This window comes from Nannospalax galili, unplaced genomic scaffold (genome assembly GCF_000622305.1).
Source record: "Nannospalax galili isolate Female #2095 unplaced genomic scaffold, S.galili_v1.0 scaffold312, whole genome shotgun sequence".
NCBI lineage: Eukaryota > Metazoa > Chordata > Mammalia > Rodentia > Spalacidae > Nannospalax > Nannospalax galili.
In genome coordinates, this window is record NW_008335967.1 from 2695381 (window position 1) to 2710051 (window position 14671).

At 39.8% G+C, this 14671-nt stretch overlaps 1 protein-coding gene across 1 annotated transcript in view; it reads right to left on the minus strand.

The window, feature by feature from the left end:
• Positions 1–363: 363 nt before the first annotated feature.
• Positions 364–14671, minus strand: part of Pik3cg (phosphatidylinositol-4,5-bisphosphate 3-kinase catalytic subunit gamma) — a 38143-nt gene continuing 23835 nt past the window's right edge. The window contains exon 11 of the mRNA XM_008830728.3: positions 364–2744. Coding sequence (XP_008828950.1) covers positions 2466–2744 — 279 coding nt within the window. The 3' untranslated portion in view covers positions 364–2465. The remainder of the gene's footprint in view (positions 2745–14671) is intronic.

The following is a 14671-nucleotide window of genomic DNA, read 5'->3' on the forward strand; positions in this document are numbered from 1 at the left end:
ATCTGTGTGTACAACCCTGGTCAGCAAGGCCATTATTGAAATACACAGCACCAGTTATATGTGACCTGCGTCATCACTGGGGCCCCACATAGAAAAGAGCACGGTGCTTGGTTTAATGCTCTCCTATTCTACCTGAAGTGTCTTACTCATTTGTTAACAATAGGCTCCCACATTTTCATTTTGCCTTGGACTCTGCAAAGTTTATGGCCAGTCCTAGTTATACATAAAGTTGCTTTGACCTGCCCCATCTGACTTGTGATCTGTGTTTTCACTTGGCATTGAAGATAGGGACAGGGGTATTTCCCCAGTGGCAGGATGACCCGAGTTACAGAACATTTTCAAAGGTGTATAAATCACTGGCTATATAACTCACAGGAACTGTGTAAAGAAAGCAAGCAAACAAAGGTGATTTTTGTTTATCTGCAAGTTTACAGAGTTGAAATTACATCCATTAGAATATGGAGATACGAACTCTGATATATAGTATCATACATATTTCAGCTTCATGGAAAAGCTGGTTCATTTCAAGAACAAATATGTACACATATGTGCCAATAAGCTAAATATAGATATGTTGCTCTGTAGTTGATTTCTCATCAAGACGATCATTTCAGCAATTCAAATGAAAAGCAGAGTCTGCGCAGTCTGTGGCAGTTCATCTTTAGAAACAAAGTTAAAGCCTGTTCTGAATAGAAAGCATCATCCTTCCTGCTCTGCTTCAAAAGATTAGCAGGGAACCGTGGTTCAGAAATGCTATAAAATACCCAAATTCTACTTATAGAGAAAAATAAGATTTCAGCACAGGGCATGGTCCTCTCTCGGTACAGGGAGATAGCATGATTTTAAAAGGGTCAATTGTCCAGGATAAGGAGTTCTTTGTAGGTAGTTGCGAGTCAGGGGAAGACTCAGTGGGCAGGGAGGCAGGATGACCTACACCTTCATAGGCCATGCAGGTCTTCCTTCCCTGCCTGTGTAGTAGATTCAGCTGGTGTACTTAGAAAACTGTGCCTGGGCCTCATCTCTCACTAAGTAAATTATAATCTGAAAAAATGGGGCTCGGGCAAGGGCATTTTTAAAAAGTGTCCCTGATAAAGTGTTTTTATTTGCAGCAAAATTAGGCCCCACTTGGCTTCTGCATACATAAAAGGAAGGTTGGACTCCATCTAAGTAAAGTAGGTATCTATTTTGAAAATTAAAAAATCAGAAAAATATGTATATCTTGTTCTATTTAAATATGGACACCATTAACACAGTTATTTCTAGGGAATTAATGATAGGTAAAGATATTGCATAAACAATTCAATGATCTCTTTAAGGTTGATTAACACCTTCAATAAACAGCACAATATTTAAGAGCTAAATGATATTTTAAAGGAAAACGGTTCAATTGTCTTTAGGTAATCTGGGAGGTCTCAAAATCTCAAAATCCTTTAAAGTGAGACATGAATAGGCAAGTAGAGTTCTTACAAACAGAACACATTTTGATAGCAAATTTCGTCTTCCTTTAAAAAAATAAAGAGGTGTTCAGATTCAAATTAAAGCATTTGGAAACTAATGTTTTTGAACACCTCTTTTAGTAATATTCTTTTAAAAATCCATGAAACAGCTCCATAAATAAGTACCAATAATTCTGGTAATCCTAGAGTAGATACTCTCTTTCAAGTAACTTTGAGTCATAGGGAGAAGTTGTCCTTGAAACTTCCACAGTTCACGAAGTGTAGGAGGACAACTCAGGAAGACGGGAGGCAGGAAAAGGGAAAGTGAAATTTGCAGGCATAAGACAGTCTATTTATTTATTTTGAGCTTTGGTGATTCAGAAGATGACACTAATTGTACTGGTTATTCATCCTCAGACAAAAGCCCTTACCTCCAATTTTCATATTTGTAACCCTTGAGCCAGACTAACAGAGGAGGGTCAAGGCACAGATTGAGTTTGCTTTATGCGTCTATGCATCTCAGCTGCACGTTGTGAAAGACACCCTAAAGGATAACTTTTCCTTCTTGCTTTTAGCACATCATTAACATCCAAGGCACAGAGATGATGCTTAGAGAACAAAATAGAAAATACAATGCTTACATCTTTTTCTGTAAAGAATTTAAAGAACCAGGCTGACCAAAATTGAGAGTAAACGAAAGTGATAACAGCTATCACCAATTGTCCTATTGAAGTAGTTCTAGAAGCATTCAATAAAAAACAGCTAGGCATAAGGAAGTCATCAGTCTATTCAAACTTAGAATATTCTCCAGCATATTCTAAGAACATTAGAAAAAAAACAGCAAATAGGTCTAGCACGGAATATTAATGAATTATGCCAACATTATTTTTTTCTCAGCTGGGGAAAGAGCTGTATTTCTGAAGTGCTAGCTTTTATAGTGTCCTATTGCATTATAAATTCAAGTCTGATAACTGACATGTGGATTTAAATCTTTAGAACACTAAATTGTTTTGATTCTGTCCCCAAATATTAAGCAGAATGTTTCTCTCCTTGCTTGATGCCAAGAACAAGATGCAGGAACCAGTTAAACTGCACAGTCCATCCTTTGTCTCTGCAAACTTCAATCTGATCAAGAAAATATTTCTTAGCATCCCCCTCATTTTTCCCCACGGTGAGAGCATCCCGAATATATTCTATGTCTTCTTTGCTTGTTAACTGGGGCATTCCTGTCATCAGCATCATGGAGAACAAGATGATCAACAGGTTTGTGTGATGACGGAGCGCTAGATAAGCCCGAACACAGACATCCTAGATAAGAGGAAGAAAATGCAGTTATTGATGTACGGGTTGCTGAAGGATGAAAGGCACAGAGTTGATCATGCCTTTTGGCTGAGATTTGTTGTGGCATCTCAAGAACATGAAGCTGTGCTGTACTTTACATGGCATTACTGTTCATGATAAGAAATCATTACAGACAAGGCAGGTCTCTGCTCCAGGTGAAAACATAAACTCCTTTTATAATCTAGCAGCTGATTTGGAGAAGTCTCATGCTATTTATTAGTCTACTTTTCAAATTCAATTTATTTCCTAGGAAATTGAGGGTAGAAATATCTGTAGTATCTAAAGAAGTATGAATCACTCTTTGAATACCATGTTAGAATCAAGACACTTTATGTAAGTAAAAATAATGTTTGCCAAGAGCTAACGAAATCCCAAGAAATGCAGGAAATATAGTGCCAGATTAATTCTCATCTGTATTTTTTTACACTTTGTTGTATTTTAAGACAACAGATGAATTCACTTTTCACCATCTGATTTTCTAAATTGTTGAATGAACTTAGAAATTCTTAATACAAATTGTCAATACTGAGCGAAAGGGAGGTCTTTAGAGGCTAAGATGGCTAGCTGAGCACGGTGACTCACATCTGTCATCCTAGCACACGGGAGGCTGAGATAGGAGGATTACTGTGAATTTGAGGCCAGCCTGAGCTACAGAGTAAGTGCCAAGTAAGCCTGGTGAGACTCTGCCTAGAGAAACAAAACAAAACAGACAAGCAAGCAAGTAAACAAACAACAGCAACAAACAATAATAGCTGATGCCTCCCCAAGACACTTTGGAGAAGGTGATGAGTTATGCCCATGTAGTAAGCATCACACATGATTGAGTCACTTAAAGTATTCTAATGCTTAGGAAAAGGTAGAAGATTCTCAGTCTCATAAATGAGAATAACCCCACTGTCACATCATAACTTGGTAGAAAGCATGCCAAAGAATAATTATAGAAATAAATGATTCATATAAAATACTGAATAACACACCATACTAAATAGGGACTTATTCACAGGCTAAATTTGTTTACCATAATTGGATTAAAGTCCATTTCTGATTTTTATAAAACATGTAAACTATGAGGCTAGAGAGATGGCTCAGTGGTTAAGAGCATTGACTGTTCTTGCAAAGGACCTGGGTTCAGTTCCCAGTACCCACATGGTGGGTAACAACCATCTGTAAGTCCAGTTCTAGGAGATCCAGTGCCTTCCTTTGTCCTCCATGGGCATTGCACAGTATGGGTGCACGTACATACATGCAGGCAGAATACTCATACACATAAAAATAAAAATGTCAGAAATGTATATGACATTAAAGTGTAATAGTGTGAAAAAGTATTATATATTTCAAAATGATTCTAAATAAGTAGTGCCAGAAAATGAAAATCCAGAAGAAGAAATGAAGTATAAAGTCAGAAAAGTGAAGGTAAAATTATTAGGATTTATAAATGACACAATCTTTTCCTAAAATCCCAAGAGAAAGAAAATTCAAATATTATTGTAACTGGGTTTTAGTAAATTGTCTTTTGGTTATGTGCATGTTTATATTTGTGTTCATTTATATGTGTGTGCGCATGTGTGTGTGTGTGAATGTGTGTATGTATGTTTAAGTAGATGCATTTGTGTGTGTGTACATGTGTGTTTGAGTGTGTTTGTGTGTGTGTGAGAGAGAGAGAGAGACAGAGAGAGACAGAGAGAAAGACACAGAGAGAGAGAGAGTACATGTGGAAGTCAGATGTCAATGTTGGGTGTCCTCAGTCACTCACCATCTTATGTTTTTGAGACAGAGTCTCTCACTGAACTTGGATTCACTAATTCATCTAGACTAGTGAGCTAGTGAACCGTGAGAATCCACCTGTCTCTGACTTCCCAGCAGTGACTTATATACGTGGGCCACTGTGCTTAACTTTCATGTGGTTTCTGGGGATTTGAACTCAGGTCCTCATGCTTGTGTAACAAATACTTTTCCACCTGAACCATTTCCCTAGCCATATAAACTTTCTACAAAACAGATAGTAAAAATTAAAAACTAATGTAAGTAGGGACCACCAGTTGGCAAGTATTATGAAAAAATGATGCCATGAATAACAATAAAAGAGCATTATATCTATAATAAATATATACACAAACCCATGCAGAACCCACTTTAAGAAACCATAGAATTTTACTGAGTTACATAAAAACAACTTGAATACATGGAACAGAATAGCGTGTTCCTCAGAGGTAAATTGCTCACTGTCAGGATATTAGCTATCCTGGGGTTAATGCATCAGCAGTGATATTTCAATACAAATTCTGACTGGATGTTTAAAATTCAATTATGGTCTTAGGTTCATCCAGAATAGGTAGGGCCTGAGAAGATACTTTGAAAACTCATAGTAATGAAAACGAGCGCTTGCCATAACAGATATTGAAAAACTTTAAGAAACATAAGAGAAGTGTGAAATAGTATCTATCACCTTCCGAAAACAACAAAAAAAGCAAGAAATTTTGTGGAGTAGAACAAAAAATGCAGACACAACCAAGTGAATTGTAAATATGAACTGTAATAAAGGCAACTTCTCAAATTGGTGAAGAAAAGGTATGACTTTTGGTAAATGGAACTTGGATAATTGATTCATTATTTGAGAAAAATATGAAGTTAAAATTTTACTCCCTGAGACATGCCAAAATAAATAGAATGAATCAAAAGTTTAAATATAAAATGGGCAACCATTTAATTAATCACGGAATGGAAGAGCACTTTATGAAGAGGATGTCTAAGGTAGAAGGGATGGAGAAATTACAGGAATCTAAGCATGAACATGGGGCTGGAGAGATGCTCAGCAGCTAAGAGTACTTATTCCTCTTCCAGAGGACCCTAGACTCAGTTCCTAGCACCCATGCAGGGCCCACTAACAACTACCTGTAACTCCAGTTCCAGGGGATCTGTCATTGTCTTCTGGCCTCTGTGGACACTGAACTCACATGCACAAACTTACATACACACACACACACACACACACACACACACACACACACACACACACACACACACACACACACACTTAATTAAAAATAATAAAAATAAGCTGAGCATGGTAGTGCACATCTTTAATCCTAGCACAGTGGAGGTAGAGGCAGGCAGATTTCTGTGAGTTTGAGGCTAGCCTGGTCTACATAGCCAGTTCCAGGCCACCTGGGGCTACAGAGAGACCCTGTTTCAAAAAACCAAAACCAAACAAACAAATAATAAGAATAAATATTTAAAAAAGAAATGTAAACACATCTGAGGAAAAAAAATTAAGAGGAAATGATGAAGAAAACATTTATGCAAAGTGACAGATTACTCTCCCACCCAAAATCCTTAATAGTTTTTACAAATCTGTAAGAAAGACAAACTGGCTAAAAGTACCGGTCAAGGATATATGAAAATTCACAGTATTACATAAAAGCAGATAATAAACATGGAAAATATGTAATTTTGTTAGCAAGCCAATAAACAAAACATAAAGCAAGATGGAAACATTTACCTATAAAATGGAAAACTTTTGCTCTTTTAGCTCCTAAAGATAGAACCTGTTCATCTGTCATAGATAATAGGAAGTAGGAAAAGGTGAACTTTAGCAGCAGACCATTTGATAACATACTTGTAACTGTAATAGACAGTGGTGGTTGCATGACACATCTGTCAAAACCCGTATAACTGTACACCTAAAAAGGGTGGCAATTTCTGTTTGTGAAATTTTCTGCCTCAAAAACTTGACTTTAAAAACATTGATATGCTTTTGTCCATCTGTTTCCATGCTAGGAACCTAACTTTTAAAGAGACAGATAATTTTTCAGTGATTTACCTACAAGAGAAAGTTCTTTAGATCACTGTGTAAAAATGTGACAATCCTATAAACAGACTGATAAGAAAGTTTGTGAAAACTACCTTCAGTTGCACGTTTTGAAGGAGGATATTTAATAAACATGGTAAACATGCTTGTGTTAAGCAGGAATAAGAACATATGTAATTGTCTTATTTTTCCCATTTTGGTCAATTAATAAAAGATGACCTTGTCTGCATCTAATAGTCATTTTTCTCATTCCTGTGACAAAATACCTGACAGAAACAACTTGAGGGAGGAAGGACTTATTTTGGCTCCTGGTTTTAGAGGGTCACAGTTTAACGTGCGAGATGAGGCAGGGCACAGCAGGAGCCTGAAGTGGCTGCTTGTTCACATCACTGCAGACAGAAGCAGACAGCTCAAGTTGGGACCAGAAGTAGAGATGGCCTTCAGGAAGCCTGCCCCAGTATGTATGTCCTCGCACCAGACTCTGTCTTAAAGATTCTATAACTTCCCCAAAGGGCGCTGCCAGCTGCAGTGTTCAAACACATGGCCAGTGAAGGACATTGCGGTCTCAAATCTCAATATTGTGTCCTTTCATGTGGCAGAGTATCTGCAATGATAATACTGGTTATGCTGGCAGTAGACACATTACCTATCTAACTGAAAGGACCTATGGATCCTGTTGGGACATGTGAGGGAATTTTTATAAAATACCAGGCATAGAAGTCTGCACAGAGTGAGGGTGCCTGACATGCCCAACCCCTTCCTCTCCTACCAAGCCTCTGCATCTCTTCTCTGTTTACCACGAAGGTGGAAGCTGAAGCTGGCTATTCCTGCGGCAGTCCAGGCTTCAACTGTCCCCTGGTGGTAGCCCCAGTACATTAGTGCTCTTGCATTCTTAATGACTCCACTGATGTCCGGGAATCATTTTCTTTTCTCACCCAACCCACTGAGGCATCTCTTGTTTCTTGGTAATTACAGAGGCTAAGTGCAGATTTACCTCAAGCTACAGTCTTATTAATTTGCCAATGCTTGCAATTTTCACAGAGGCTTAGGGGAATGCCTTTTGATTTGGAATCAGAATATGTTTTGATTTTTAATTATTTTCTATCTTTCTATATACTAGGGGCTCCAGGCAAATCCCCTGCTGTGTGAGTCTACTGTGAGGGTCAGCCTCCTTTTAACGGAAACTTTTCAAGGAGGGAAATTAATTACTAGCAGACCATTTGATAACATACTTATAACTGTGATAGACCTTAACTGTGGTAGTTACATGACACCTGAGGCAAAGTTATTATCACACCAATCCATAGGTGTTCAGTGAATTCTTCTAGGTGATGGCTGACATGCAGATCCAACCATCCCTATGGTACCCAAAGAGACACACTAAAGGAAAGGAGCTGGTCTGCTTTTCCTGAAGGTCATCTCACCCAGATGAGTAATTTTTTGGTGGACACTCAGAACGAACCTAGAGCCTTGTGCATGCTTGGCAAGCACTCTACCACTGAGCCTCATCCCAAACCCATATGAATTATTTTTAAACTATTTAATTCATTATTTTTAAAATTTTATATGTATGAGTGTATTGCCTGCATGTATGTAAGTGCACCTGTGTTATGCAATGCCTGTGGAGGTCAGTTGAGGGTGTCAGGTCCCCTGGAACTGGAGTTGTAGATGGTTGTTAGTCATCACATGGGTGCTGGGAACCAAACCCGGGTCCTCTGCAATAGCAGTCAGAGCGCTTAACTACTGAGGCATCTCTCCAGCCCCTGTATGAATTATTTTTGTTGGCTCTAACTTACTTGACTAGTTCTGATTTTCAGATATACTGTCTCTTCTATGAGAAAGAAATGTCTTCCCCAAATTTCATGCATACCTCATATTCATCAGATACTATGTCCTAGTTCTGACCGGCTGCAGAGACTTACAGACTGAGTACAGATTTAAGTATCCTTTGCTGAAGGTGGAGGGGAAGCAATTAACAGCAGGTTTATGCCAAGCTGTATGAACGAGAATCTTTTCTTATGTTCAGAGAAGTCACTTAACTTCTCTGGACCTTAGTTTCTTCATCTGCAGAATGAGGATAATAATAATACCCATTTTGTCCAGCTGTAGTGAGAACGAAGTGCTATGTAACTGGTTGGTTTTTTTATTACTAAATACTATGAAGAGTTGCATCATTAAACACATTTCTCAATGCTAAGGCATGTCTTACTCTTGTACATGTAGATCATCTGTCCAAAATGATTCCTTAGACAGTTCAGGGCCAGTGGGTGTGTGGAGGTGGGCAATTCGGTTTATCACACCGAGTTGGTGAGGAAGGCTGTCTTCACACTGGCCCACTGAGGAGGGACACACAGGATGCCGCACACTGGACATCTTGCAGGTGCTTCTTTTGTTTTGGGGACCATGGCTGAGCGCTGCTGCACCCACTCAAGTCCTGAAAGTTTCATTTCTCTCCTTTGTACTGAGTGACAAGGTCTGTTAGCATGCCCTGGCCATGCTATTTTAGCCTGGAGGCCTGTGGTTTGAGGGGCTTATGAGGATGTGGTTTGGAAGCTCAGGGGAAAACCCAGAACATAGAAGTTACTAGCTGTTGAACAGAATTTTCCCTGTGCTGGGGCTCAAACACTCTTGTCAACTGCCTGTGGGAGGCTTTGTGTTGCTGAGTAGAGAAAGAAGAGAGAATTTGATTTGGGGACTTGGTTTAATGTGCTATTTAACGTGGGAAACATTACATTATTATTGAAGGCATTAGCTGGAATACTCTCCATTAGTAGCTAATAAATAGGTTGAGCCTACATAGTACATCTGTTCTAATTTCATTGTTGTCTAAATGCCTTAATTGTAGCATCTAAGTGCTGAGAGAAAGAATTGTTTTTATAAGCGACCACCTCCACAAGTCTTGAAAACAAAGAAATTCATTACCATTTCAGGCCCAAAACTTGATTAACCAACCACCCCAGCTGTTGGTTCACTAAACCGAAGCACACTTTTTTTATACACCGAATCAACTAATTTCTTAACCACTGAAGAGCTGCTTTACAAGGTCATGTGAAATACTTTTTCTAAACAACCCAAATTCTTGGTTTTCCTCTAGAGATGAACTATACATATTCACAGGAGTGAAAAAGAAACATCGGGACATGAAGCAGATAGACTGAGGCTCAGGCAGGGGAGGGAGAAGAAAAACTCACAAATATTCATCACTGAATAAAATAATAGGCAGTTGGAGAGATGCTCAGAGATTAAGAGCACTGGCTGCTCTTGTAGATGACCTGGATTCGTTTCCCAGCACCCACATGATGGCTAATAACCATCTGTAACTCCAGTCCCAGTAGATCTGATGCCTTCTAACCTCCACAGGCACTGGGCGCACAACATGGTATACACACAAACATTCAAGCAAACACTCATATATGTAAAATAAAAATAAATAAATCTTCAAAAAATGTTTCCTCTGTCTGTTAAAGGGACATAGTAAAGAAAAAAAAGTTTAGCTCAAGGCAAACTATATATATGTCAATATATTGGTGAGCCAATATCTTCAGGAGTTATCTTGGCAAACTAGAGAAGGCTGTAGTAGACCTAACAAGGCAGGAAGAAAGGCCCTGGTAAGTCTGAAAGAAGAGGGTGTCTGACCTTTGGCTATGCAGTTATTGAGATGGAATTAGTAATTTTGTATTCACATACTTGAAAATGAAATTTAGACTAGCTGTTTGCTAGGGAAAGGGATATACTGTTGTCCCTGAAATGTTTAGATAAAAATTCATTAGAAGCACAAAGGCTGTAATTAAACTGCTCTGCTTTAGTCAATGTTATGAATAGCCTCTGTGTGTGTGTGTGTGTGTGTGTGTGTGTGCGTATGCATGTGTGTGCATTTATCTTCCAGCCTTGTTCCAAAAATATTTGAGGTGACCTATTTAGATATATAAAAGTAAAAATAACGTAAGTTATAGGTGGATAGAGAAAGGAAAGAAAATAACAAAGGAAAATACAACAAGCTGTGGAAAACCCCCTTCCCCCAAATCACAGATTCTATAAATTTTCAGAGTGATCTTCCAGTATATTGCTAGCCCAAAGGAGAGTTTAATCCATTTAACACAATTTGTCCAACATTTAGACGATTTAAAAAGGCTATTTACAAGAAGCATTGCAATAAGAGAAAGTGAAACAGAAATTTCACTTTATGAAATCTTTATGGAAAACACACTTGTAAGATGACAACTGAGTACACTTCAAAGCTTTTTGTGATAGATTAAGCAATCTGCTAAAAGAAGCTAAATAATCATGAGAATGATGTCAATTGGCATTCTTGATTGGTGTTTAAAAATACCAGGGCTCTAAAATCTTGGGTGCTGAGAGATGTTCCATGCTGATGGATTACCCATAAATCCAACTCAAGGCCATGCCTCCAATCTCAGATTCATATCTCTTTTAGAATAGTGATTAAACTCAACAAACTAAACCAAGTCCTGACATTCTAATGATCCCACAGGAGTCTTCATTTGGGAAGATACTACACCAATTTACTCTAACTCCTACCCTTCTCTGCTTACCTCTTCCCTTGGATAACATGGACAGATGGAGAGCACTTAGTCTTCATGTTGGGATGGAAAAGGATGGGCCTGACCTACTTGTTCAGAGTGTAAATCCCAAGAGGGAATCTGTCATCAGCTCTGTACACTGTCTAATGTGATAGGTGAACTTGTCATCTCTTACTTGACCTATAACAGGCTTTAATTAGGGTAATTTGTGTTAGCCAATTGTATTTCAAATGACTTCTTAGCTTCTCTGCCCCCTCCCTCCTCATCTGGCCCATGCACTGTTTCAGTGGATGCACATTTCCTTTCGTGATTCAGATTCCATAACACATTCCACGGAAATCCATTTTTCCATTCAGAATGGGCAGTTGTTCTTTTTGTTCCTAAATACTGATTGTGTGTACTTTTCTAACTTCACATACTTGCTCACGATGTTCTTTCTGCTTGCATGTTTCTTCCTTTCCCTGCATCTACCTGATAAAATGAACTGAATTCAGCCGTAAAGGCCTGATAAAATCTTTCTTCTCTGAATGGCTCTTTCCAGTCTTCCAGGGAAGGATTAATTATTCCCTCTGTTAATTATTCCCTCTGCAAACCACTCTCAGCATACTCTTCACACGAAGTATTTCTTAGCATGGAGTCGTGACAGCCTCTCTTCTCAGACTGGGCCTTTGCTTTGGACCACCTGTGCCCAGCACAATGTTCAGTACATTACAGAAAATCTGCCCAGGTAAGATGATATGGGAAGCCAAGTTCAGTCTTGGGCAAGATTCGATGTTTTAAAATCACAAGAAATTAGAGAATAGTTATATTTGAAGGGGATTACTGGAAAGATCCGTAGTCTTTTCAAGAACAATGCAGGACTTTCTGTGCCTGGCCCAAGGCCGGAAACAGCAGGGATTGAATAAGTGTATGTTGAGTCATTGTCCTGTCTTACAGGTGGTTAACAGAGCCTGGTTACAACAGGATGGAGCAAGAGGCTTCAAAGTCCAGCCAGTAGGTTATAGATATACACAGGCATGAGGCTTCTCACATAAAGAAAAGAGACTGAGAGGTGTCATGGGACTAGCAGTGAGGTGACCACACGAAAGACTATCAGATGGAAAGGTCTCTATGGCACCTGTGGCTGGACTTAGGGAGGACACTTAAGTGTCCAGTCCAAGAGGTAGGTTGAGGCAGATACCTCTGTTGGAGGAGCTGAGGGAGAAGCAGTTAGAACAATCTAGGAGCCAGGGGTAGAGCCTGACTCTAGAAGAGACGGGTTTCAATTGAGACGCTTTTAGGGTCTTACCAACTTCCTCAGTCAGGGCTCTGTCCTGAGACTGGGTATGTTCTGGGTCTGTAGACTGGAGGCCCAGTGCAACCTGATGGGACCAAGATGGTAGGCACTGGAAACAGGGCAGGGTCTGGTCATACTTGCAAGAAAACTTCAATCAGTCTAAACAAAACCGGCTCTGGCTTCCTAGTAAATGTTTCTTAACAGTGACATCTAGGGGCAAGTGCCTCATAGGGACGCTCCTCAAACTGCCTGCTTTGCACAAATATTGCGAATGCTATTTATCTCTCTTGATGCTGTTTTAACTAACATACTTGCTTAGTGTCTGCAAGTAAAGACTGTCATAAAAAGATCTGTTTGTAAGTTGCTTGTGAAAACTGTCCTGTATTGAACCTGGCCTACAGGTATATAGTCCACACCCTGTTCTGTGGGTATAGATTACTGCTCTGCTTAAATAAAAAAAAAAAAAATGTAATATTTGTTTCTGTAAAGAAATCTCCACAAAAATATGAGTGGTCCCACCATGACATTTAATATTTAATAAAATGTCTTCATCGAATGTATGGGTTTATTGTTATGGGCATGGTGAAGGCTTATTAGCTCTCATTTGATGGTGGCTGTCAATGTGTTTCTGAACTGAGAGTCTAACTACATGGCAGGGAAGGAGGACACACTGGGGTAATCCAGTCTGATAATGCCTCCTTATGCAGAAATTGCTCTTTCTCCTCCTGCCCCTTCACTAAACAAGCACCTTCTTACTATGTCTCAGGTCCATGTGACAGACATAGGACAATGCGGCCAGCACAGAGTCTGGCATTTGGAAAGGGAGAGACAAACAGCAAACAGAATAACTGTAAATGGTGATAGCAGGAGACAGATGGGCAGGGGAAAAAATTAACAGGCAGGGCCTGCGCTGGAAGCCTGCTCTGAGGAATGGCATTCATGTTGAGACCTACAGGGTAGGGAAGGTCTTCTGAGTAGAAGGTCTGACCAGTGACACTGCATGGGTGGTGCATGTAATGGGAGTAGGGGTGTGCTGTGGGTGAGGCTGCAGGGCCCATGGGGACTCAACATGAGTCTTGCAGATGGCTTAGACTCTATTCAAAGGGACAAGCTTCCATTGCATGGAAGGAAGTGAGCCTTCCTCAGTTTGAAATAAGAGACTAACATTTTATCTCTCTCTCTCTCTCTCTCTCTCTCTCTCTCTCTCTCTCTCACACACACACACACACACACATACACATACACACATACTGTTATATAGTCTAGGGTAGCTCATTTTTTCTCGCTCTCTCTCTCTCTCTCTCTCTCTCTCTCTCTCTCTCACACACACACACACACACACATACACATACACACATACTGTTATATAGTCTAGGGTAGCCTCAATCTCATGATTCTTCTGCTTCAGCCTCCTGTGTCTTTCTTTTTTCATTCATCCCTTGAGAATTTCATTCATATGTACAGTGTCTTTTGATCATATCAACCCCTCTATTCCCACTCCAGCTTCTCTCAGACCCCACCCTGCCTCAAATTCATGTCTTCTTTTCGTAGCCCACTGAGTCCAATCAGTGCTGACATCCTAACAGGGGCCACTTCCCTGAAGAAAACTGACACCCTACTCTAGCAGCCTTCAACTGCCAAAGCTTGTCATCTAAGGATGGGGCTTTGAGAACCCTTCTCCCATCTATGCTGGAAATTTGACTGGCTTGATCTTGTGTCTGTCTTGTAGAGGCAGCCACAGCTGCTGTGATTTTGAGTGCAATGTCATTGACATACACAGAAGACACTGTTTACATCAGTCCTCTCTAACTTCTGGCTCTTAGAATCCTTCCGCAAATTTCACAGATCGTCTTCTGAAATGTTCACAGAGCTGTGTGGGGAGGGGTAAAATATAAACTCTCATTTAGGGCTGAGCATGCCAGGGTTACTCATCCTCTGCACTCTGGCCAGCTTTGAGTCTCTGTGTTAACTGAAATCAACTGCAAAGTAAAGCTTCCCTGAGAGTTGGTAGTTTCACTAATCTATGGATATGAGAAAGGTATTCAGAAGGCGGTTTGATACTATGTCTGTTAGTGTGTCTACTTCTCAAGTTCAGTTCTTTTTTTTTTTTTTTTTTTTTTTTTTTTAAGACAAGGTCTCCTTGTAGCTCTTCTTATAGCCACAGCTGGCCTGGAGCTGACAATATAGACCAGGCTGGCCTCTACCTTACAGGGATCCACCTGCCTCTGACTGTTGAGTGCTGGGATTAAAGGTGTGTACCACTATGCTT